Below are 27,445 nucleotides of genomic sequence, written 5' to 3'. Positions count from 1 at the left end.
AGTGAGGAGAACACATGGGAGCCGCAAGACCACCTGGACCTGGACCTGATCACCGAGTACCTGCAGAAACACGAGGAGGAGGAGAAGAAGAAGAAGAAGGAGGGCAAGAGGAAAGTGTCAGGGAGGCCTCGGGAGACTCAGAGGAGCGAGAGAGCAAGAGGATGAAGGAGGTAAGAGAGAGACTCACTCACACACACACACACACACCACAACACACACACACACACACACACACACACACACACACACACACACACACACACACACACACACACACACACACACACAGAGAGAGACACACGTGCACACAGAGAGAGAGAGAGAGATAGTCTTGATAATATTACTGTTGCTGTGTTTCTTATTGCGTAGCTGATAGATTTCAGATTGTTTAATATGACTTGTGCAGCCTCCATATTCAGGTTGTTGATGTTTAGGTTGTTTCCTAGCAACGGGTAATCACCAGTAAACAGACCAGCCTTTGGAGCCACGTGCTTCTCTGTTAAAGGTGTATTACACTGTTTGCTCCGTTATGGATGTGTGTGTTGTAATAGATGAGGCTTATTCTCAGTTTGTTTTACTGAGCAACATGTTCCAGTGTTTCCTCTGTTGGTTTTATTGTTGTGCATCGTCATGGTAACAGTTCTTCTGCCACGCTATCAGAAATGGGGCTGACGCACGTTGGCTGCCGCTCACAATACAATTGTTGAACTCATCATGCTGTTGTGTTGATGGACGATGAAACGAACATCTCCACCAAAACCGTCACCGCCCGGAGACGGCTTTGAAACGCAGATACCAAATTCAAGTTAGATGATTTCAGATGTCAGATGTTTATTCAATTAAATTTTATTTATATATCGCCAAATCACAACAACAGTTATCTCACTGCGCTTTCCATAAAGACCAGGTCTAGACCGGACTCTGGGATGTTATTTACAGAAACCCAAAAATTCACCAAGTGCAAGCTCTAGGCCACAGAGGCAAGGAAAAACTTCTTTTAAGAGGCAGAAACCTGGAGCAGAACCATGGCTCATGGTGGGGGGGCATCTGCCTCGACCGGTTGGGGGTTAGAGAGAGAGAAAGACAGAGACAAAGAGAGAGAGAGAATTGTAGCAGAGGGTGTCGAGCAGGAACATGGAGTCAGCAGGTGACTCCAACTACAGATCCAGACTCCACAGCTCCAGAACCAGAAGCACCTATGGGAAGTGATAGGAGGGAAAGGGAAGAAGCATACAGATAGAGAAAAGGTTGAGGAGAGAGGTGCTTCTAAATCATCCTAAATTGCTGAGTAAAGCAGGACATTGGTGGAGGGAATTTCTTCAAATTTTGCAAAAACATTCACATGAACTTGCAGATCAATTGACGAGTATCCCACCCAGAAAAGAGAGTTTTAATGGGATGAGGTTGCATACAGATGGAGAGGAGGAGGTATGTTCAGTTATTCTTTCCAAGTGAACACAGAAAGTTGTAAAAGCTGAATTAATTCAGCCGGTGCACACATCTCTGGTTATGTCCTGTTTTCCGGTGAAGTCCACAATAGCTGATTATCACAGCTTTTATTTTCTGTATCTACTGCAGTCAGATTCACTGTGTTCACTTGGAAGGAATTTCTGCACGTGGGTAGGCACTGGAAATGCCATTTTAATAATAATAATAATAATACATTTTATTTGTAATGCACTTTACATTTAAGACAAACCTCAAAGTGCTGCAGGTAAGATCATAGAAGCAAGGTAAAAACATCAGTGTAAAATATATGTAGATAGTGCAACAATATTATTATTATTACATAATTTTTAAAGGTCTCCATAGTCTGTGGTTTCTTTGAGCACGTTAAGAGGCTAAAAACACGTTAATAACTTTGCCTGTTGAAGCCTGTTGGCTTCTAACGCTAGCAGGAGGAGAACTCGGAGTAGCAGCACCAGTTGGTTTCATTTGTCTCGCTACCAACAGCACTACACCTTTAAAAATAAAAAATAAAACACAGCTACATGTTGAAAATGACCGGAATTTTCCTTTTAAGGAGCAAAACTTCCCATAAAAACTGTCCTGGAATTTGCAGAGGAGTCTCTCCCTGGAGTGTGATTGGATGTATTTGTGCGTGTGCATGTGTGTGTGTGCCTGTGTGTTTGTGTGTGTCACAAATGAATTAACCAGTGCATTTAAACATGATTTCCTGTTAAATGGAGGACACAGGCAGATGGATTTCATTTTTTTGGCCTTTATTTGCATACTATTATTTTTAATGGTATATGACATACCATCTAATACAACACACATAGTCTGGCCTCTGATGTCTGAATGAACTGAAGACCTGAGACGCTTCCCCATCCACCCATCCACATCCCCATCAGCGCTATCCGGCTGGGGTTTGGTGTCACCGGTAGTCTCCATCTTCTCCTCCGACTCCCCCTGCTTCTTGTTCACATCATAGAGGGACTCGCCTTCCAGGAACCCACATAGACCCCTGAACTCATCACCAAGCCCCCACCACTCCCAGTCGAGAGGGTCATCCCAACATTGCAATGACTCGACTGTTTAACTCGTCATCTGACTCCCCCCTACTCCAGTCCCCGTCTTCACTGTCGGATTCGCCTTCGCTCTCAGAGTCTTTGTCAGACCCCCCTGCTTCCAGTCGAGGTCTTTCTTGATGTTATTGCGTTTGCTTTTTGAGTCATTTCTGGTTCCTGCAAGCTGAATGTGTCCTTTAACTCATCATTCATATCAGAGCGGTCCAGTTTGGGTTCCTTTCTCTTGTGGACGAAAACTCATCAGATCCTCTTTCCTCGGAGACTCACCTTTGCTTTTTGTGCGTTTGAATTTCTTTCTGGAGAAACTCTTAATTCTCTTCCGAAGCGAGTGCTTTTTTGGGGAGGGCTTCTCCAGAGCAGACCTGGGCCTGCGTGGGGGGGGGGCTTCTGGATCTCCGTTATCTTCTTGGATCTCCATGTTCTTCAGCTCAGTCGGTAAAATAACTCCACGTTGCAGACAGATGTCTCTGTGCTTTTTCGACCAACAGTTCAACGTTGTGAAATGACTGAATGTGCACGGACATCCTGTATTTAAAGACTGCTCAGAGGCACCAATGATGTCACAATAATAATGTCACAATGATTCTGGTTCTGGTTCTGGTTCTGATTCTAATTCTCACATCAACGTTCTTTCATCAGGAAATGATGTCACACGGATTCTTGGACCGAGGGAACATTTTCAGTTTTTTACCCACCAGCCACTCAGCATCTCCACCAGCTGCTGTTTGGTGGGAAATTACATTTTATTCTGTATTATTTGACATCAGTTTAAAGTAATCTGGAGCACTTGCGTGTCATTTAGCAACCGGCACGCGGAGCGCACGGACCAAACGTCCTCAAAGTCAAAATGTCTTTATTAGTCTCCCTGAGGAGACATTAGTTGGGACACTGAGTAACTTTGCTGCAAGAGTTACAGCAGACACACAACAACAAGTACAGGGTTAAACAATTAAAAGACAAATGGACTGAAACATGTGGGCTACCTGCGTCCACGTTGTCAATATAAGACCTGGGGCGTTAGTCCTTTTGAGCCGTCATCTTATTATATGAAATAAGCTTTGCTGTTACGACGGGTGGGTTTTTGTCACGTTATAAAAAAAGCTAACTGGCTATAGTTAGCCCGTTTGTATGCTAGCGGACATTAACTAACGTGTGTGTGTGGTGTGTGTGTTGTGTGTGTGTGTGTGTGTGTGTGTGTGTGTGTGGTGTGTGGTGTGTGTGTGTGTGTGTGTGTGTGTGTGTGTGTGTGTGTGTGTGTGTGTGTGTGTGTGTGTGTGTGTGTGTGCAGGGCTGCCAACTCTCACGCATTGGCCGTGAGACACACGCATTTGACTGGTTTCACACGCGCACACGCCACACCCCCGATTTCTCACGCTGAAGTGTCAGCCCGGTCGGTCAAATTTATGAAAGATGAGTTTATCTATGTTTTACTGTTGAGCCACTTGTGATAGACTAGTTTTGCTTTCAGAGACTGTGAGGGGTTCAAGAGCGCTCCCTGTATGTGGAATTTTCAAATTGTCGCAAAATGAGAACATTTTTTTCACGAGCCATCCCAGGTGCATTTCCCCGGCTTCAGGTATGAGCTCTGAGTATCACAGACCGTCCGTCGCTTCGTGTCCACTCTCTCTGTAAAGATGGAGGTGAGCAGCGCGGCTGGTAGTGTAGCAACTTCAGTTCATTGTAGTGGACCCGCTCTGGGGGGGGCAGTGACGCGTTGCATCCATGCGTACACCTCCGATAAAGAGCAGCGTACGTACACCTCTAAAATGGGCCTCTGTGTCTGTCAGACGGTCTGAATGAGATCCACCATATCAGCGGAGGAATGACATGTACAGCAGACTATATTACAACTCTCCACATCTCGGACAACAGAGATGGGAGGAGTTATGTGCACAAAGTTGTAAATATGAGCAGAAATCTGGTGAAACACACCTGAGCTATACTATATATACTATAATATATATATATATATATATATATACACGATACTGCAACGTTGGGCCACTATTGTGCATCTCTAAATGTAACTGTAAATAATTAATTTGATGTTTTTTAAAATGAACAAATAGTCTTTATTTTCACAAAAAAGTAAAAACAGTAAGTGGGGTACAGAGGATGAGGGCCAAACATTACTGAACATTGGCACAAAGGTTAAAGGAATAGAACTTATGTAACTCAGTGGTTCTCATTCTTTAGAATTTCAGTGGTCTAAGTTGATCCCTCAACATTAATTTAACTTTGGGTCCCTGGTCCCTACACCAGGGACCCCTGGACCTGTTCTCCACAGACCCAAATCTTCTCAGCTGTTGCTGACATATGCTACTGTCTCTTCATGTGGTTCAATATGTTTGGCACATTGTCTGGGTCTGTTCTTATATAAGAAGAAGTTAATAATGTAAATGCTGAATGCCCTAAAACCTGTTGATACTACAACAATGCAAAGGTTCTTAACCTACAGTTTTGCACATATCATGTAAGACTTGATTTCTCCATTTTTTTTGCAAAAAAACTCTCCAGAAAGTGCCATTAATGGTTATTTTTCAATTTTTTTCCTGGGGGGGCATACCCCCAGACCCCCCTAGGGAGTCCCCCATCCCCCCACATATACCAAATCCCAATTTAAACCCTAAAGGATAAAGACCAAAAGAAATTGCTTTGTACACGGAAAAATATGGGTTGGCCCCCCCAAATCTCACTCCAAGGTTTTTGGAAAGTTGGCAGCCCTGTGTGTGTGTGTGTGGTGTGTGTGTGTGGGTGTGTGTGTGTGTGTGTGTGTGTGTGTGTGTGTGTGTGTGTGTGTGTGTGTGTGTGTGTGTGTGTGTGTGTGTGTGTGTGTGTGTGTGTGTGTGTGTGTGTGTGTGTGTGTGTGTGTGGTGTGTGTGTGTGTGTCCTAAACAACGTCTTTTGATGGATACATTTTAAAATTCTGCAATTTGTCTCAAATAAAACGATCATATGTCAAATTACACACGTCCAAATAACAATAGAATTCAATATTTTTTAGGGAAGCCATGAACCAACCATAGGGCTACACTCTGTAATACTGGTCACTTCTTTTCCACACTCCATCTGGAGTGAAGCTATATTGTCATTTAGTTGTTCAAATGCTCAATACTAGTACCTACTGTAGCAGTTCTAATGCTCAATACTAGTACCTACTGTAGCAGTATCAGTACTAATGCTCAGTACTAGTACCTACTGTAGCAGTAGCAGTTGTAATACTCAGTACTAGTACCTACTGTAGCAGTTCTAATGCTCAGTACTAGTACCTACTGTAGCAGTAGCAGTTCTAATGCTCAATACTAGTACCTACTGTAGCAGTATCAGTACTAATGCTCAGTACTAGTACCTACTGTAGCAGTAGCAGTTGTAATACTCAGTACTAGTACCTACTGTAGCAGTTCTAATGCTCAGTACTAGTACCTACTGTAGCAGTAGCAGTTCTAATGCTCAATACTAGTACCTACTGTAGCAGTAGCAGTTCTAATGCTCAGTACTAGTACCTACTGTAGCAGTAGCAGTTGTAATACTCAGTACTAGTACCTACTGTAGCTGTATCTATAATATATGGGCTATATGTATTATATATCTATAATATATGGATTATATGTATTATATATCTTATATTCAGCTCAATCTTTTTCCACAATGTGTTTAAAGTGACCCTGAATCAGCCTCTGGGTCGTTTTCACAGTGGAAGTATCAGAGTTAAAAGAAACCACCCGTGTATTATAATCTGTCAGGTATGCATCCAGAGGGGGGGGGGCTTGTTAGCTGTCAGTGTGTGTCGGCCTGGTCTTTACCCACGATGTTCCACTTCCGTCCTCTCTCTGTGTCGGCGCTCTAGTAAGTAAGTAAGTAAGTAAAATGTATTCGTAAAGCACTTTTCTCAGATGAAGATCACAAAGTGCTTCACAACAAAAGGAAACATTTAACAACTCTCATAAATACAGTGCATCACAAAAAACAAAAGAACAACACGTACACATAAGACCAGCCTAACCACCCTACACTCTAGTTAAAAGCCTCTTTTAAAAAGCAGAGATTTCAACTGAGTTTTAAAGTTTACCACACAATCTAAGCAGCGCATGGAAGGAGGCAAAGCGTTCCACAGCCTAGGTGCAACAACTTGAAAAGAGAGGTCCCCCCTAGTTTTAAAATGTGTAAGGGGGACAACTAATAGTCTCTGGCCTGTTGATCTCAGACTACGTGAGGATGTACGCAGCTGTATCAGGTCAGAGATGTATGGGGGTGCCTGTCCTTGTAGGGCTCTAAAAGTTAGGACCAAAATTTTAAAGTGCATTCTAAATATCACTGGTAACCAATGAAGTGAAGCTAAAACTGGAGTAATATGTGCCCTTTTACTCGTGTGGGTTAAAAGCCTAGCAGCAGAATTTTGGACAGTCTGGAGACGACAAAGATCCTTCTTATTAAGGCAAATAAAAAGACTGTTACAATAGTCTAAGCGAGACGAGATAAAAGCATGAATGATCATCTCCAACTCGGCTTTTGACACCAAGGCTCTTATCTTTGAAATGTTCCTTAATTGAAAGAAACAGTTTTTATAAGTTGTTTTGACCTTGTCCTCTGTCTCTGTGTTGGGGCTCTAACCTCCGTTCCCGTCCTCTGTCTCTGTGTCGGCGTTCTAACCTCCGTCCCCGTCCTCTGTCTCTGGGATGGCGCTCTAACCTCCATCATGGGTGCATCATGGGAAGTCCCCCAGCAGTCTAGGACTATAGCAGCAAAACTAAGGGATGGTTCAGGACTCTTCTGAGCCAGCCCTAACTAATTAATACTCTCTCTCTCTCTCTCTCTCTCTCTCTCTCTCTCTCTCTCTCCTCGTCTCTCTCTCTCTCTCTCTCTGTTTGTCTGTTGCTATAGAAACAGAGAAGAGGAGAGGGACCCAAACGTCACCACTGTCAACACTGTGACAAATCCTTCACAACATCTGGAACTTTAAAGATTCATCAGAGAGTTCACACTGGAGAGAATCTACACAGCTGTGATCAATGTGGAGCAGCTTTCACACTGAAGAGAACCCTATTAATACATCAACGCAGTCACACTGGAGAGAAGCCCTACAGCTGTGATCAATGTGGTAAAACCTTTACTGATAGTAGTGGCCTTAAATCTCACCAGCTTGTTCACACCGGAGAGAAGCCATACTGGTGTGAATACTGTGGGAAAATGTTTTCTCGAAGTAATGCCCTTAAAATACATCAACGCATTCACACTGGAGAGAAGCCGTACAGCTGTGATATATGTGGTAAAACCTTTTCTGAGAGCAGTGGCCTTAAATCTCACCGACGTGTTCACACTGGAGAAAAGCCGTACTCGTGTAAACAATGTGGGAAAACGTATGTTGTGAGTAGCAGCCTTAAATATCACCAACGTGTCACACTGTGGAGAAACCATACCGGTGTGATCAATGTGGGAAAACCTTTACTACTAGTAATGGCTTTAAATATCACCAGCGCATTCACACTGGAGAGAAGCCGTACAGCTGTGAACACTGTGGGGAAACATTTTCTCAGAGTGGTAGCCTTAAAGCTCACCAGCGCAGACACACCGGAGAGAAGCCATACTCTTGTGAACAATGTGGGAAAACGTTTTCTGTGAGTAGTCGCCTTAAATCTCACCAACGTGTTCATAGTGGAGAGAAGCCGTACCCGTGTGAACACTGTGGAAAAAACGTTTTCTGGCAGTACTCACCTTAAATCTCACCAACGTGTTCACACTGGAGAGAAGCCGTACTGGTGTGAACAATGTGGGAAAATGTTTTCTCACAGCTGTAACCTTAAACGACACCAGTGCCTTCACACTGGAGAGAATCCGAAATAGTCTGAACAGGTACATTAGCTTTAAATAAGCAAAACTACAACGGGACACATGAAAGTGCAGCTTCAAGAGAAAACTATCATCTATCTATGTATTTAGAGAGATATGTGTGTATATGTTAATTAATCAAGTATCCTGTCTATAAATTAGGGCTGCACAATTATGGCCAAGGTGATGATTACGATTATTTGATTTTAACCAACAGCATAGTCACCAAGGCTATTTATAACTGCATCCATATTGTGTTACATTCCTCTTATGTTGACGTTGTATGTTGTACAAACCTACAGCTGCAACACATGGAACATTATCTGAAATAGCTTAGGATATATATTTTTTTAATGTATCTCTGTGAAAGCTCTGTCACTGTTTTCTACAATAACTGATTCAAATAGCTAGGGAGAGGGGGGGGTGCGATGGACGTACTCACAGCGAGACGCCTGACTCATTAGGCTCCGTTACTCTACCAACTGAAGTTAGTTGCGTTTAATAACTGCTTCTGTGTTTTTCGCCGTAGAGCCTGTGAGCTAACAGACACCGACTAGCACCCTAGAGCCCTGTGAGCTAACTAGCACCCTAGAGCCCTGTGAGCTAATAGACAACAACTAGCACCCTAGAGCCCTGTGAGTTAACAGACAACAACTAGCACCCTAGAGCCCTGTGAGCTAACAGACACCGACTAGCACCCTAGAGCCCTGGGAGCTAACAGACATTAACTAGCAACCTAGAGCCCTGTGAGCTAACAGACACTAACTAGCACCCTAGAGCCCTGGAGCTAACAGACACTAACTAGCACCCTAGAGCCCTGTAAGCTAACAGACGCTAACTAGCACCTAGAGCCCTGTGAGCTAGTACAGTGGGGTTCGAAAGTTTGGGCCCCCAGTTAAAACTTTCTTATTAATGTGCATAAAGAAGCCAAGAAAAGATGGAAAAATGTCCAAAAGGCATCAAATGACAGATTAGACATTCGTAAAAAATTTGTCACAAAAAGTTTTATTTCATCATTTGGACTATCAAAATAACAGAAAACATAGAAATGACATATTATTATTACATTATGTTGAGATCAGGAGATGTGAAGGCCATGGCAAAACCTTCAGTTTACGCCTCGATGTAATCCCCGTGGATTTTGAGGTGTGTTTAGGATCATTATCCGTTTGTAGAAGCCATCCTCTCTTTAACTTGAGCTTTTTCACAGATGGCATCAAGTTAGCGTCCAAAATTTGCTGAAATTGTATTGAATCTATTTTTCCTTCTACTCGTAAAATGTTCCCTGTGCCATGAGAACAGCTGATTGTGTTCAGGGGGGGGGGTTGCGAGCTTTTGGCTAATTCTGGCATTTTTAACCCATGTATAATCATTTGTTTTATAATTTGATCTGTCTTCTCTTCTTAAATAAACTGAACTGAGTTGAACTTTGACATTAGTTCTTCTTATTTTACAGATTTATTCTTTTTACAACACTCTTGTGACATCATACTTGACAGAGAAATTCACTTTATAAGTCTTTTATCTCATATTCTCTGTAGTAGTGTCTTACAATATTATAACTTTCATGCTTATTATATATATCATATCTTGCTGTCATATATCTTACATGCTTATTATATATATCTTTAATGCTTATATATGCACATTTAACAAAACTGTGTTTCTCTTTGCTCTCTCTCTTTTTCTGTGTTGCTGCTGTTTCTTACAAGAGGTCATAAATGTCTCACTGTTGTATATCACAGAGATAGCAAATGTCTTAGATTCAAGGTCATTTAAAGTACAAGTCGTTCTCTTAGCGTAGGCATAAACCAGATAACGATGTATCAACAACTGTGAATAAAGGAACAGAGCTGCAGAGAAATCGCTGAAGTTCCCCGAGAGTGATGCTGGAGATAGGTTGCTCTCTTCGCAGGGTTCTTCCCTCTTGCAATTGTCTATCAAACTGCTAATTTGCCGTCTGAGTCTCTTTTCTTGCTTGACCGTGTTTATTTAGTAAGTTAAAGTGTTATGAACCTGACATTTTCTGGTGCCGAAACCCGGGAGTCAACAGCTGAGGAGTCCAGGACCGCGCTCGATCAAGGCCGGAGAATCTGTTAACAGCCGTCCACCCTTTGTGGGACGGGGCCATAGGTTGATCCGGCGCTGCCCTGGCACCTCTCGGTGACGACTTCCACGGTCAAGGAGCGAACAGACACGGGTGAGTGATGCAGTTTTTATGCTTCTGAGTGGACACACGTTCTACTGCAGGAAAGGTGCACAGGGGGCCTGGGGTCCCGTTATTGCAAAGCTAAGTGAAAGTATCATTGATGTTTATTCTTACTGTCTGGGACTATATTGAGTAATATATTCTGTTGCTTGGGGCCAGATATAAAGCTTGAAGTAAGTGTAAAGTTGGTGTTATTTTCGGTCTGGGACACAGCTGAGGCGATAACAGGGAAATATCAGTTGATATTTTCAATGAGACATTTTCCCCGGGCGGGGAAACGGGAATGTCAAGAGGCCCTTCTGATTAATTTCAGAAGTTCGGCAGGGTGATCACATGCTTATTGATAGCGCTATCTTGTGAGTGTTGTTTTGTGAATTTGTTTGTGTTTTTACTGTTTTGTGTTTTTTGCTGTTATACGCTATGTGTGTTGATTCATAGCGGGTTACTGTTTTGTGTGTTTATGTTACGCTATGTGTGTTGATTCATAGCGGGTTACTGTTTGTGTTTTTTGCTGTTATACGCTATGTGTGTTGATTCATAGCGGGTTACTGTTTTTGTGTGTTTACTGTTACGCTATGTGTGTTGATTCATAGCGAGTTGTTGTGTTGTTTGTGTTGTTTGAAAGAAATAATTATAAGGTTGGTGCTGCACAGCGGTTTATTGTGATAAACTTGTGGTTCGTTGTGGGACTTTGCCTGGACCAAGGCAACAGGTTGGTGCAGCGCAGCTTTTATTGTGGGATTTGTGAGTTGTGAAGTAAATTTGGGAGGAGATATGGGTCAGAAACAGAGTGTAAAAGTCCCTAAAGATGTGAAATTTATGGAAAAAATCTTCCCGGGAAGCATAGAATTTGTGAAAGAATGGGTAGATGAGTATGGTTTTGATGGAAAGCACAGATTAGCGTCTGTGAATGGTTTACTAGAGCAGGCAGAGACAGAGATTGAGAGAAAGTAAAAAGAGAAAGAATTAAAAAAGGGACCAGCTACAAAATGTGCTATAAAAGACAAAATTCCAGGTACAGAATGTACTGTAAAAGACAAAGGTCCAGGTATAGAATAAAAAATAATATAAAAATATTATTTTTATATTAATATTTTTATATAATATAAAAAAATAATTAAAAAAGGGTTAGGAACCACGGAGGGCTCGCTGATCCCACTCTGAAGTCCAAACGAAAAGGAAGCAATTTCAAACAGCGGGGGTAAGTTGAAGTTTCATTTAAGTTGAAGTTTTGCTATAAACAATTTGAATTGGATATTGAGACACTTTGTGGGACAGATATTGACCGTGGTTCCACTGAGGGTAGTCGGTGAAAGTATATCTTTGTTTTGGGGAATTTTGGGTTGTGTACAAAACAGGAGAAAAAGGTTTTTGTTGTCACCCAGATTGTTTGGTATGACAGAGAAAAAGAGCCAATTGACATCATTTCATCCAATACGGACTAGAACGGGGTGACGAATAGATTTCAAAATCATACAGATAAACAGTCATCATAGCTGCTTATCAGGAATTTCATCGAAAAGAAATCTATCACAGATAAACAGTCATTGTAGCTTTAAATGGAGTTACAGCTGTTTGCAGGTTTTCCCGCAAAGTTTACCGAGAACTAAACTAGGCCGTATAGTGACGATTATACGTAAAAGAAGTACTTCGGCTGCTTGTTTAACTATTTTTGGAAATGTATAACAAGAGCACAAAATCACACGTTTCTTCAGGGCCGGTAGTGGATGGAATGATGACGAACCATGGTCCGCAGGCTTTAGAATGCTTGGTTTATTAGGACAACAAAACACAGGTTTCCTGAACATGGTTCTTTAAGTTACAGGTAAACTTCTAAATCCTGCTAAAACAGGATTTAGAAGAAAAAGAAAAATTATTGAGAGGGGGAAAGACGATAAGCACCCAAGATCTGATTCAAATAGAAAAAAACAAAGAAGGTTTTAGTCAGTGGATGAAAGAAGCCACTCGTAGGGAAAGGAAACAGATAAAAAAACTAGTTACTAAGGAGGGAACAGGTAATGCTGTTGAAACACAGAAAGGAGATATAAACACTGTCACTAATGCATTTTCCCTCTATCCGAGTCTTAAAGATGGCGATCAGCTGCTCAACCCACCACCACCCTACCCTCCCTCATTTTCCAACATCCAGGCCGAAGGGAGAAACACCGTCCGTGTCTCCCCCAGAAGCAAGCACCAGGAGCGGACCAGATCCCACACAGCCCCCACCTCGCTGCAAGCTCTCTCTCTACAAGCAGCCACGCCCTCTCCCCCACCTACATCTGACAATAACAGCAGCATCGGGTACGGTCATCCAAATGCTACAACTCAGCTGGACAAGCTGAAAAGAAGAAAACTAACTTTGACAGTGTCAACATTGGCTGGAGAGGGGGGGGGGCAAAAGCAAAGGCGAAGCGAGAGGAAAGGCAGAGGGCGAGGTGGAGGGCAAAGGCCAGCAGTGGACCGAGACACATGTCTCAACTGTGGAGGAAGAGGTCACTGGGCAGACGAATGCCCATCCCAAAACAAGAAGGGGAACGACAACCGAGGGGCCCCCAGCTGGGTATCACACCTACAGCAGCAACGGGCGGACGAAAGGGAGGAGGGGAACGGGAGTGGTGGAGAGTCTGAGCCAGTCTGCACCGGATAAGGGAAGTGAAAATGCAAAAAAACACTAACTAACCTGCTTGCAATGAAGTAAATGCTTTCACACGCTACAGCCCATAAACATCACACTCTTCCACACACGATAGGGAGAATTCTAGACGCATATTGTCAACTAGGGAAAGAAAAAACTTGTAGAAGGTATTCCTACTTATGCAATGTTTTTATCTGAGGTGTATGAATTGGCTACTACGATCTTAAAGGTGTAGGGAAGGGATGTAGAGTTTGGTTTATTTCGGTTACAAATTATGTGCAAATTATGTCCAAAAATCTTTATTTTGCATATCAAAAGCTTCCTAGTAGAGTAGTTCTTTAAGAGGTGCAAGTGGAGCGATTGTCCCAGAAATTTTTATCTCCCATGGATGTGTGTACATAGGGATCTAAATGATTCAGAGCAGGAGAGAAGGGAAAAATGGTTTTTGCTCTCTCCTGTGTCCAGTGAATTTGTTAGGTAGGGATCTATTGTTCGGAAGAGGAGTTATCTCAAACTCCTACAGGTCTCAAGGTTGTGAGATTAGAAGTCACAGCCAGTCTGACTATGTTTTCACATACACACACACACACACATCTTAGCTGATTTTTTCAGTGGTGTATCTCTCTCTGGGTCAGGCTGCAGGCCTGCTTCCTGAGGCCAGAGATGTGATTTAACCCCTTGCTGACTTCATGTCAGAACTAAACTTACATTCCACTTATTTTGTCTCATCAGAAACAGAGGACGTTTGTTGAAGATTTTTTTCGAAGAAGATACAGATGAGCTTGAGTGTGCTTACATGTACTGGCTTGAATATAGATGTGCAGTAGAAGTAACCTTGATAAGAAGAGAATGTTTTTCAGAATCCAGCACTCATACGCTCATATCTCTCTTTTGTCTAACCTTCCACAGATCAGTGGAGAAACTTGGGACACTTTGTCCTAGACTGTGACCAGCTGACTGACTTAAATGTGAAAAATCTCATAAAAATTGTCAGCCTGACGTCATCAAACCGCGCACAGACTTCAGGCCCAAAAATTATCAGTAGCCTCTGAAACAAGATGGAATCCGACCGGTCTTTAACTCTCTATTGAAAGCAGGAGTTATTGTGCCATGTCGCACGCCTATTTTCCCCGTCAAGAAAATTCGTGATAAGGGGAAACCGCTCAAATGGCGTTTTGTTCAGGACCTCAAAGCAGTAAATGCAGCGGTCCACGCACGTGCACCTAACGTACTACACCGTACAGTAGGCTATTCTTCAAGGAATTCCAGGGGGGCACAATATTTTTCTGTAGTTTGTTTGTCTAACGTTTTTTTTTTTTTTCAGTGTTCCAGTGAACAAAGACAGCCAATTCTGGTTTGCATTCTGTGGATGGTAAGGCATACACATTCACACGTTGCAAGAAAACTTCCCAGACTGATAAGGATGTATGGCTGTTAGATGGTTGCAACTTGTGTTAGTGGCCTATATCAGAGAGATGACGGGCCCTGCTTACCTAAGAATTGGTAGCTAAGATGAGCCATGGCGGGGGCCATGTCTCAAATGGGAGGAGCAGAAGGTGTTTCACACCTTCAAAGGTTTCAATTCTTACTTAAAAAATTTTTTTTATAATAATAATGATAATCCACATATAGCAATAGCATGGGCAGGGCCATGTGCCAAAGGGGCAAGGGCTATTATTGTTAATGACAACATGGTCTTCCCAACATTTGCATAAAGGGTAAATTTTGTAAAGCGGGCATTTGAGCATATCATGATGAAATTTGTTCATCTCACACCGACAGAGGGGAAAAAGACGGTTGTCAAGAGATAGCCACACGTTAAGAACAAAACTACGTACTAGGAATGAGGGTAAGAACGCGCAGTAATCTCCGTTTGAGATCCTTTTTGGCAGAACACCCTGTGTGAGGGTTAGAAGCTTCTAGAGCTTCTGGGCTCTGTGTGAGCATGAGATGTTAGAGTAGGGTGTACAACTGTCTTCTGCTCTCTCTGACATAAGAATCCAGGTTTCTGCTGCCTTGCCCTACCCAGCTGGAGGACCGCTCCACATGCTGCAGCCAGGAGATTTCGTGGTCGTGAGAAACTTCAGGAGGAAGAACTGGCAGTCCAAACACTGGCAAGGTCTCTCCCAGGTTCTTCTGGTCACCCACAGCAGTGAAGGTTGCTGAAGAGGACAACGCGGGTCCACGCATCACACTGCAAGAGGGTTCCAATACCGGAGGACAAGCCAGTCCCGCCAGACGCCCGGACGGAAATCCGTGACCTGATAGATGGCGTTCTGTGTCACCAACGTTGCAACACGACACACACCAGAAATGAGGCAGTGGTAAAGACTGACTCCGACGGTGTGTCACGTGCTGGTGGACGAACCTCTGACACCAGAAGAAGTCCACAATACCAGCACCACAGCGGTACTGCACCGCCCAGCCACCCACACACACACACACACAGCACATTCCTGAAGGGCACAGCACTCGCTGTGACGATGGAAGAACACAGGAAGAGAAAGACATGGTGTATGACACAAATGTATTCTTGTTTTCTGTTTTCTGTCTGTGGTTGTGGGGGTGCATTTTTTAACCAGATATGATAGAGCTAAATCTGACCAATATAATGAATGTGGCCCAATGCAAAACAATGATGTATTAAACCACCTGTAAATGATACTTTTGACCTTATCTTGGCCAAAAGGGTGGCCGCTCCTAAGGGAGGGTCGAGAAGGAATTTTCCCTTTCAGAAGAAAAGGTTTTCGCCTTCTCCTTGATAAGTATACAACCTTTCTGTGAGTACATTGTGATGACGTGATTATTGAAAACCATAAACTGGAGAGATAATTGCTGATGTTTGTTAAATGTACAACAGGAGGGAAATGACAGAGAAATTCACTTTTATAAGTCTTTTATCTCATATTTCTCTGTAGTAGTGTCTTAAAATATTATAACTTTCATGCTTATTATATATATATTCATATCTTGCTTGTCATATATTCTTACATGCTTATTATATATATCTTTAATGCTTATTATATGCACATTTAACAAAACTGTGTTTCTCTTTGCTCTCCCTCTTTTTCTGTGTTGCTGCTGTTTCTTACAAGAGGTCATAAATGTCTCACTGTTGTATATCACAGAGATAGCAAATGTCTTAGATTCAAGGTCATTTAAAGTACAAGTCGTTCTCTTAGCGTAGGCATAAACCAGATAACGAATGTATCAACAACTGTGAATAAAGGAACAGAGCTGCAGAGAAATCGCTGAAGTTCCCCGAGAGTGATGCTGGAGATAGGTTGCTCTCTTCGCAGGGTTCTTCCCTCTTGCAATTGTCTATCAAACTGCTAATTTGCCGTCTGAGTCTCTTTTCTTGCTTGACCGTGTTTATTTAGTAAGTTAAAGTGTTATGAACCTGACAATACTTCAGTTTATCACAAACATTCAACATCAACACACATCTGGAGATACGTGGTTTCATTGGACAAGAAGGGGAAAAACCTGAAAAGTAACTAGAAGCTCCCCTTCAGAAAATGGCGTAGTGTTGTGGCGATGTTGTGCGTCCATGTTGGTAAAACCTCGGCGCTCTGCATCGACCTCTCTTTTTTTCCCATGAGCTGATGTTTTTGAGGATAACAGCTGATTCAGTTCTTAGCTCGCCGCCACAGTGGTCCGACCGTTCTCTTAATACATCCATGGGTCCGACCGCTCCCACACCTTACACTTCTTCTACTGCTTTTTAATAGCGCCTTGCCACCAGAGAAGAAGAAGCTGAATACGTTGGCACAAAAAAGAAAGCCCAGGTCTGGTGTAGTGGTTATAGCCGGTGTGATTTATTTTTATTTTTCTTCTTTTCAGTTTTCATTAATTTCTTTTTACTCAGTAACGATAGGATTGTAATGTAGCAAAATACAATCCTTCATTTAAAATCAAGTACATTTGAAAACTACTTGAAAAGTACACAACAAAACTGCTCAATACAGTAACGTAAGTAATGTATTTATTATTTTCCACCTCTGCCAATACCTCACTGTCCAGTGTGTATTAAATGAACCAAATGAGTGAACAATGTGAATTTCCCCTCACCAGATATACGTATAAAGGGATGTCTTTCTTCTACATCTGTGTTACTTCTTGACATTAATAGAATAATTCTACAACGTATGAATTTTGGTGTCGATGTGCATTTGATCCGATGACGCTGTGACGTCTTCATAACTTCAGAGTCAGAGAGACGTCAGAACCTGTCCAACCTGTTCCAAGGAATCTTATAGTTTGCCTATAATCTCTCTAATCTCTTATTTCTAATCATTATTTTAGAGATGGACATATATTTTAAATATAAAAAAAAAATTCAAGTATTTTATTCATTAGCATGTTATTTGACGTGAGCTTTTACTTGAAAAGTAAGAGAGAGAGCCTATGTTTAAAGTATTTTATTCCAGATGCAAGCTTTTATTTTGAAATTTAGATCTCCGGGACGGCACCAGGTGGGACGGCATGACATGGGACGCTCCAGGCTGCAGCCATACACTCTTGGACCACTCAGTGTGAGAGAAGTCCCCCATCAGATGATGGAGTTCTACTATCTGTCCACTAGATGGAGCTAACTGACCATCTAATGAGCTAAAGATCAGCAACTTGTACAGCAGCAGGTTTCTCTCCAAGTGGCCTCCGTGTGACATATACATCGACGTATACGTTGTACATTTAGCTTTTAATACTACCTTGATACTTCCTCCACAACAGCCCCTGTTTCTCATGTGGCCCCTTGGGAAAATGAATTGCCCCCCCTTTTCTAGGACAACGTTGTAGAAGACTGGCTAAATTATTCACATACGTCTGCTCCTACAGGCTGTTTAACCCTCTATTGCATGTTGTTGCCATATGGCAACAAATTCTTTTTCTTAGTGTTTTTCACATAAACCATGTAAAATGCATTGTTTTTGTTTAATTGTGTAAATAGGTCTTTTGTTTTGAAGTTGTACTCATTTGATGACTTCACATACCCACAGAGTCCTGTCCCCCCCCCCCCCCCCCCCTTTTCCAGACATGTGCCACACTAAGGCTCACGCTCCAGGATCAGCCAAAATGTCGTTGTTTTTCTCAATTTTAGAAGCATTTCTTTGAAAAATAAAAATTCAACTGTTATCTGGAATAAGTAACCTTTAATTTGTCATCATTTAAACCAGTTAAAATTTTGTATTTTTTCTGTAAAAGGCTCAAATTAATTTGTTGCCATATGGCAACGTGAACTGTGTACATTTTGCCTAATGGGCTCAATTGAATTACTATAACTTTAGGCTACTCTAACACTATGTTTGCAAATATTTATAATGTTTTGAAAGAAAAACATGAAATGTATTTATATTATGTTATTCCAGCCATTTTGTAATAATATATTATCTAAGTTATTAATTACACACTAATGTAAATGAATTGCTCAACAATTAAAATGAGTTATTCCAAAGGAAAATCATGTTGGCACACTCAAATTATGTGTTGGTCCCTGACATTTATAGTCAATATACCTTCTGATTTAAAAAGGGAGTTCCTAAAGGAAGATTATGGATCAGAAATATGTTTTCAGTGGCCATATAGTTCAGTAATTGTAAGTTTAGTCAGGGTGTTGTGCTTATTTTGCCCCTAATCAAGTACATGGTATCCGTGTGTCTTGTTTCAGGTGTATATGACACACTTATTACAGTGTTATTATTAATAATTATCAAAACTACAATTAAAACTAAACTAATTTGACTGTAAACACATTGGGCTATACATGTTGATACATATAGGTGAATTTGTTTAGTAATTATTTCAATAAAAGCATGTTTTTGGCACTTTCCACGAATGCGCGTTGTTGCCATATGGCAACAAATTACCAACTACCCCCCTTCAATTTTTATTTTTATTTTTTCCTACAATTACATAATTTAAGCATCCTGGAGTAATAAAAACACATCAGACATTTTTACCATGTTTAGAAAATAATTCATGCAATAGAGGGAAGAAGCTAGCTGTGTGACACATACATCGACGTATACGTTGTACTTTTAGCTTTTAATACTTACTACCTTGATACGTCCTCCATAACTTCCTCCCCTGTTTCTCATGGGGCCCCTTAGCATCTGTTCCCTGTAATGTTTTTGTTTCTTCAGTTTTTTGGAGCTGGCACAGCATCGTGAAAACGTTGATCTACTGTCAGCTGTTGTCAGAGGACGCAGGGGAGGGAAACAAGAAATAAAAACACAAACACTCAAAACCAAAACTGCAGATCCGCTCACTCACAGTCATGAAGTCGTTTCCTGTATATCGGTAGTTTAATGTAAAAGAAATACAGACACTTCATGATCCTTTTCTGTGTGAAAGGGCCGCACACACCTCGTAAAAAACATACAGACTATAGTGTTTGTCCGCTTGTAGAGCAGATAGTTAAGTTCTGGCTGTAATAGGCCTGTGTGGTTAACTCAGCTGCAAACCCCAATATTAGATCTCTTTGGTTGGTCTGGAGTCCGGTCAGGTCTACCCGGCAACACTGAAGCCCGGGATGGGATAGGAGCGACAACTCTCCAATACGCACCACCACGCTGCTCTCTGGCCGCTGTCGCCAGTTTGGTGATTCTGGTGAACCGTAGTGTTGAACATCAGCTCCTCTTACGTTACACGTGCAATGGAGCCGGCCTGCAGAGTTAAAACACTTCTATTGGAGGATTGTAATATATGGTCTACTGGTAAAGCATCATTAATCACTTTAAGGGGGGGGTATGTTTTGTCCCCACCGGGCCTAAAATAATTCAGCTGAGTCAGGGACATGTAGACCAGTAAGGGGGTAATCCCATAGACCGTTAATATTAATAATATAATCAATATCTATACAGTCTATGGGTAATCCCAAGCATCCCTTTATTTCTTTCAGCTAGAATATAAAGTGCAGCTTCCAGCATGAAGCGTATCCCACAATCCACAATCTGTGCTCCAGAGACCCGTCGACAAATGTGAGTAGATATTAAATTTATTTCTGCTGCAGTCAGGAGAAAGATGCTTTTATTGTTTTAATTTGGAGATATTCTCCTCACCCAAGAGGGAGGGAGCGGAGAATGTAAAGGTAAATGTCAAGCAGTGAAAAAAAAAAGTACTAAGGTAGTAAATATTAACAGCTAAATGTACTTTAAGTAACAAAAGTAATATGTGACACGGAGGCCACTTGGAGAGATACCTGCTGCTGTACAAGTTGCTGATCTTTAGCTCATTAGATGGTCAGTTAGCGCCATCTAGTGGACAGATAGTAGAACTCCATCATTTGATGAAACTCAGTACACAGAGACCTCAAACTGTCTGACAACAACAGGAAGGTGACAAATGTGAAGGAGGATCAGTCCTATCCTGATCATCCAGACAGATTTGACTACTGGTGTCAGCTGCTGTGTAGAGATGGTCTGACTGGTCGCTGTTACTGGGAGGTCGAGAGGAGAGGAGAGGTTGATATATCAGTGAGTTACAGAGGAATCAGAAGGAAAGGGGACAGTGAAGACTGTGTGTTTGGATTTAATGATCATTCCTGGACTCTGAACTGGTCTGATGGTGGTTACTCTGTCTGTCACAATAACAGAAAAACAGACCTCACTTCCTGCTCTGTCTCTAACAGAGTAGCAGTGTATGTGGACGTTCCTGCTGGCTCTCTGTCCTTCTACACAGTCTCCTCTGACTCACTGATCCACCTCCACACCTTCATCACCACATTCACTCAGCCTCTCTATCCTGGGTTTGGGGTCTGGTCTGGTTCCTCAGTGTCTCTGTGTCCTCTGCAGGACTGAGAGTCTCTCCTGTGGACAGAAACACTGACTGAAGACCAGCTGCTGAAATCAAAGTTCAGTCTGTTCACCATCACACACACTCTGCACTGTGAAGCAGATCTGAGACTCAAACACAACAACATTCATCTGATTTTATCTCTGGTTATCAACATTTGAACTGTTTGACTAAAACACTTCATGATATGTCACATCTAAAAATTAATCAACTGGTATTGGTCACTATTATGTCCTTTATACTTTCAATCATATTGTAAAATATTTAAAATGTGGTAAACAAATGTTTCTATAAACAATCATCATATAGTCAATGTTTCTAAATGCTTTTAATAAAATCTATATGTTTCACCATTTGTTCATTTGATCATATCATGATTTCATTCATCAGTTGTCTTTCTTTACTGGGATTGATACACCCCCCCATAATAAAAACCTATGTACCTCAGTGCAGCCTACTCAAAATAACTATTATATTTCATTTACATACATAAAGACATTTGCACCATAAATAATGCAGAAAAGACACAAATTGTTGCAGAAATGAAGTGTCCCCCCCCCATGTTGAACCCCAGGTTGTGTCATATTTTCAACTCCTAATTAAAGGTAAAGTTTGCGTCCACTAAAGGTTCAGTTGTTGTCTCTGACAGACTCAGATTATTATTCTAATAATATTATGGGATGGATCCCTACAGAGATAGAGCTTTAGTTAAAGAGTAAGATCCTTTTAGTTAACATGAAACAGCCCCGAAATCACCATCACCAAGCCACCAGACTCCATGTAAGTAATCACTACTTTCAGCGTGTATAGAGCAGCATATCTCCCCACCAGACTCCATGTAAATAATCACTACTTTTAGCGTGTACAGAGCAGCATATCTCCACCAGACTCCATGTAAATAATCACTACTTTTAGCGTGTATAGAGCAGCATATCTCCACCAGACTCCATGTAAATAATCACTACTTTTAGTATGTATAGAGCAGCAAATCTCAACCAGACTCCATGTAAATAATCACTACTTTTAGTGTGTATAGAGCAGCATATCTCCACCAGACTCTGTAAATAATCACTACTTTTAGTGTGTATAGAGCAACATATCTCCACCAGACTCTATGTAAATAATCACTACTTTTAGTGTGTATAGAGCAGCATATCTCCACCAGACTCTATGTAAATAATCACTACTTTTAGCGTGTATAGAGCAGCATATTGCCACATTTATTTCAGCTTGATGTGAGATACAACCTTAAGGGATAACATAATAACCAGCGTAGCGTTTAGTATGAATTTCAAATTTTATTGGTAAGCAATATAACGTAGCGGAAACAAAGAAAGCGGAACCAATGTGCGGGTCTCGGTACACCACGGGGCCCAGGTGACGGACACTTTCCTCCTCTTTGGAGACGAGGATGGCGGTTTGTTTTCTCACTCTCTGATGCCGTAATTCTGCTTTCCAGGTTGGTACTCGGTAAAATGACAAAAGACGGTTTCCCTCTGACGTGTGTGTGGTGTACTGAAGCTGTGGTGGGTTAGTTATGGAGTTTATGATGTGTAAAGGCGAGCTACAGAGCCGCGTTTGTAACCGCGGGAAACGGGTGTCGTAAACAATAGAGCTAGCGGCTAGCTAACAGGTGTGTATCGGGGTGGGATCATAGACAGTTAAAGACATGGACCAACAGGTCCCGTTGCTCTGGACGGAGACCAGTGAAGTCTATTAGAAGCTCTTTCCCGGTGATGCTGAGCGTTACTGCGCAGACTCCAACTGAGCTTGAAGACGTAGATGTGACTTGAGCAACCTGTCTGAAAGCTGTAAGTCTTCTGGTAGCTGTGCAGAGAAATCTCAATCATTCCCAATCAGCAGAGACGGAGAGGTAGGTATATGTTAGGAGATAACATAGACACAGGCTAATTACTGCTAACCAACAGGCTAGTTAACATTAACATAGGCACAGGCTAAATACTGCTAACTAACATGCTAGTTAACATTAACATAGACACAGGCTAATTACTGCTAACTAACAGTCTAGTTAACATTAACATAGACACATGCTATTTACTGCTAACTACATGCTAGTTAACATAGGTTTGTGGTGTGATTCTGGGTGCTGGTGCTTCCAGTCCCTGGTAATGAATTATTTCGTGGTTTTTAACGTATCCTGACAGGATTGTTAATGTTTAAATGTTGTTTAACACTTAAAGGAGAGTTCCTCCTAAAAGTTCTACAGAGTATTAGTAAGGAATGTATTATCAGTTGAATTATTATCCCCAGGTGTATGATGGTTCAGGTTTTCCATGATGACATTAGTATAATGGAGGAGTTTTGGAGGTAGAAAGAAGAGATATATATATTATTATTGAAACTGTACAGTAAGGGTGATATTTATGTTGGTAAGGACGAGACTATTTCTGGGAATTTGAGTGTGGAAGATTTGCCCACTGAAAAATGGCGAGTAAAGAAATTGGTGTTCCGGTTCTTAAATTGAAGTGAACGTGTTCCACGAGGGGAATGTTTGTTGTTGAGGACTGTTTTATGCTTTTGTGTTTGGAGAATTTGTAATAAACAGAGATTTGGAGACGAGGACGGCGGTTCGTTCTCTCACTCACTGACTCCGTGATTCTGTTTTCCAGGGTTTCTCCTATGAGTTAAGTAGTGACCCAATCAAGAAATTCATTTGTTACCCCCGGTTACTCAATTTGAAACCACCGCCTTGGGGCAGACGTCAAGCTGGCGACCGTAGCAGAAAGAAGGAGGAGAGGAGGAGGAGCCTGCAGTAGCAGTGAAGGAGGAAGAGGAGGAGTATGTGGTGGAGAAGGTTTTGGACCGCAGAGTGGTGAAGGGAGAGTAGAGTTTCTGCTGAAATGGAAGGGGTTCTCAGAGTAAGTGTAAGTCTGTAATTAATGCTTGGTGTTCTTATTCCATATACACACACATTCACACATACTTTCAACATAATTTTCGGCATCCTCAAAGTTGAAGGTTTGGTATTTTGACACTAAGGTGCAGACCCACAAATAACCTTACAACATGGCAACAGATAAAAGGAATAATCCAAATTAGCAGCTAGAGTGAGAATGTATTTCCTAAAAAACAAAGTGTGAGGAGATGTTCTTCTGTCTGCACTCACCTTTCCAGTGAGGAGAACACATGGGAGCCGCAAGACAACCTGGACCTGGACCTGATCACCGAATACTGCAGAGACACGAGGAGGAGAGGAGGAGGAGGAGTAGGAGGAGGAGGAGGAGGAGGGGAGGTGAAAGGAAGAGGTTACTGCAGACTTAAGAGACCCAGGAATCTAATCTCAATATTAATGAACGCACAGACGCCTTCACAAATGTCTTATACGATTTTATAGAAACGACTCTGGACATTGCGATATGCACATGTCTGGTAGTCGGGCTGCAATGGATCACCAACCTCACGGCTCGGTTTGGATCAGGTTTGAGTCAAAGATCAGATACATTTTTCAGACCAGCACAAAACGTTGTCATGTCAACAGACTTTTTGCTTTATCATTCCTTTCCCGTTTTCAGACTTCTTGAAGTGAAGAACGAAAGTCAAAACTATTCTGTAGCTCGCTGTCAACTGTCATGGGTCTTACTGCCTGTTTATCTTCAATAATGGCGTTTTTTTCCACTGCATGGTATCTACTCTAATCGCCTTTTTTGTTTTTTGGTCCCTGGGACCTGCTAGGTACTTTTTTTAGTACTACCTCAGTCGAGGTTCCAAGCGAGCTGAGGCGATACCAAAAGGTGACGTGGAAACCTGCAGACTGCTGGTTGGTCAGATCACTGCGTTGTTAGCAGACCAGAGTGTGGAGTGTGAGTCAGAAAAACAAACGACATTTAAAAAAAACAAAAAAAAAAACAGACACCGACAGATTATCTACTCTCTGCACTATTCTCACTTTTCAACTTTATAATATTAAGGTCTATTAGGGGCTTAGGGTTAGGTTGCACACCATTACTTTAAAAAAAAAAACAAGACAATATAACAAAGAAAAGTTTTTATTTAGCTTTTCAAGTACAGCATCAAACCCTCCCGTATTTCCCGGTCTTCTTCTCTGCCCCCCTCCCTGTGACAGTGTCCCCCCGGAAACACAAGCAGTACACAGCATAAGTATTATGGTGTGTAATCATGGTTGCTAAAGTTCATATACTTTATATAGCATATAGTAAATACTGACTGTAACCCTGAACACATTCAAATGTTAGCTAACGTTACAGGAAACTTAACTTACCCTTTTGTGTCGTCATGTCGACGTCTGAACTCCGTCAGAATTCCCAAACTCCTGTTTGTTTTTTTTCAGTGGTGATTTTTGTTGCTTCCTTCTGCTAACCCTGAAACTAAAAATTTCTTCTGGCTGTGGCAAGTAGCCGACGTGCTGTTGTGAGTTGCGTTGAAAATTACATCATCATGCGTAGCTATGGTGACTAGCCACGCTGAGGCTTTACTCAATCTGCGATGGAAAACGGACGTAGAATGCGTTGAGTCGAGTAGAGGCGAGATGAGTCAAGCGGTTACCAGCAGTGGAAAAACGCCATAATAGACATGTGTTCTGCTACCATGTGGAAGGTTAGCCCAGGGGGGGGGGCAATTAATTTTACAGGGGGCCGCATGAGCAACCCGAGCACTGCTGGAGGGCCACATCGACAATATTTCATTAAATTTGGCCCTATTATTTTTGATATAACAAAGATAAATATTAATAAAAATAATAATTTAATTTAACCAACTTAACTTTATACAAAAGCAGATTGCTTTTGATGTTTTATTTAAACTCTTAATCCTTAAATAATTATATTAGGCTATGTGAATTAAATAAGAAAACAAAAACAATCATTGTATCAATGCAATTTATTTTAACTTGTTCACTCTCCTCCCTTGCGTGCTCTTCATCAGACAGATTCCGTTATTTATCCTCGTGCTTCGTGTAGCGGCGATTCAAATTATAATCTTTAAACACAGCAACCTGTGCACCACAAATTATGCACACAGCTTTACCTTTAATTTCTTTTTTTAGCGTGAGCGGACATCTCGGGGGGGGGGGGGGGGGTAACCGGGCATCACTTGTCGCTGTGCACCTTCACTCACAGGTTACGCACGACATACGTCCATAAATGACACTTTTCAAAATAAAAGCAGCACAGTTGTATTGCACGCACGACATAGATGTTTTTTTAAATTTATTTTGTAATTTGTGATTGCCGCTGTTTATCTTAACTCACAATCACGAACGCGCATACGTCCCCACGGAAGTAATACAAATAACGCTTTTCAAAACAAAAGCAGCACCGTTGTATTGCACACTCGACATAGACATTTTTTTCATTTATTTTGTAATTTATGATTAGCCTCACGCGGGCCGGACAGGGACGCACAAAGGGCCGGATGTGGCCCGCGGGCCGTAAGATGCCCAGGTCTGGGTTAGCCCGTGTTACACACAGAGAGAGAGAGAGAGAGACAGCCAGCCAGAGGAGAGAGAGAAAGACAGCCAGCCAGAGAGAGAGAAAGACAGCCAGCCAGAGAGAGAGAGACAGCCAGCCCAGCCAGAGAGAGAGAGAGAGAGAGAGCCAGCCAGCCAGCCAGAGAGACAGCCAGCCAGCCAGAGAGAGAGGCGCAGCCACCGAGAGAGAGAAAAGACAGCCAGCAGAGAAGAGAAAGAAAGCCAGCCAGCCAGAGAGAGAGCCAGCCAGCCAGCCAGAGAGAGAGAGACAGCCAGCCAGCCAGCCAGCCAGAGAGAGAGACAGCCAGCCAGCCACCAGCCAGAGAGGAGACAGCCTGCCAGCCAGAGAGAGAGGGCCGCCAGCCAGCCAGCCAGAGAAAGAAACAGACCGCCAGCCAGCCAGAGAGAGAGAGAGAGCCAGCCAGCCAGAGATAGAGAGACAACCAGCCAGCCAGAGAGAGAGACAACCAGCCAGCCAGAGAGAGAGAAGACAGCCAGCCCCAGAGAGAGAGAGAGACAGCCAGCCAGAGAGAGAGAGAGAGACAGCCAGCCAGAGAGAGAGATTATTGCCTAACCTGGACTGGTCTCATCGTTAAGTATCTGATTGGAAGACCTCGATGGAAGACCTCGGTGCCTTGGCAGGAGTGATGTGTAGAGCTCCGATAAATAAGAAGTCAACAACCCATTTAAAATCTTGAGAAATACGCTTTTAATGGAGCGTGGCCAAAACAGGTGTGATGTGGTCCTGCTTTTTGGTCCCGGTTAAAAGTTGAGCAGCTGTGTTCTGGACTAACCAACCAACGGAGGAATGACTGATCAATCAACAACAAAGAGTTACAGTAGTCTAATCCAGACGTAATAATGCATATATGACTCTTTCTAAGTGATTGTGCAACAGGTAAGGCTTGACCTTAGCCCAAAGTCTCAGCTGGAAGAAAGTGGTTTTAACAACAGAACTAATCTGTTTGTCAAATTTAAAAGCACATTCTTGGCAAAAGGACGAA

General features: G+C 42.1%; 1 protein-coding gene across 1 annotated transcript; it reads left to right on the top strand.

The window, feature by feature from the left end:
* The first annotated feature begins 68 nt into the window (after positions 1–68).
* Positions 69–15,367, top strand: LOC116675682 (zinc finger protein 239-like). The gene is made up of 4 exons (XM_032507300.1): positions 69–170; positions 7,413–7,950; positions 8,321–8,381; positions 15,199–15,367. The coding sequence occupies exons 1-4, from the start codon at positions 162–164 to the stop codon at positions 15,365–15,367; spliced, it is 777 nt and encodes a 258-aa protein (XP_032363191.1). The 5' UTR covers positions 69–161.
* Positions 15,368–27,445: the final 12,078 nt, after the last annotated feature.

Source organism: Etheostoma spectabile, unplaced genomic scaffold, assembly GCF_008692095.1.
Source record: "Etheostoma spectabile isolate EspeVRDwgs_2016 unplaced genomic scaffold, UIUC_Espe_1.0 scaffold00002135, whole genome shotgun sequence".
Taxonomy (NCBI): domain Eukaryota; kingdom Metazoa; phylum Chordata; class Actinopteri; order Perciformes; family Percidae; genus Etheostoma; species Etheostoma spectabile.
This window is presented reverse-complemented; position numbering and strand designations above follow the sequence as displayed.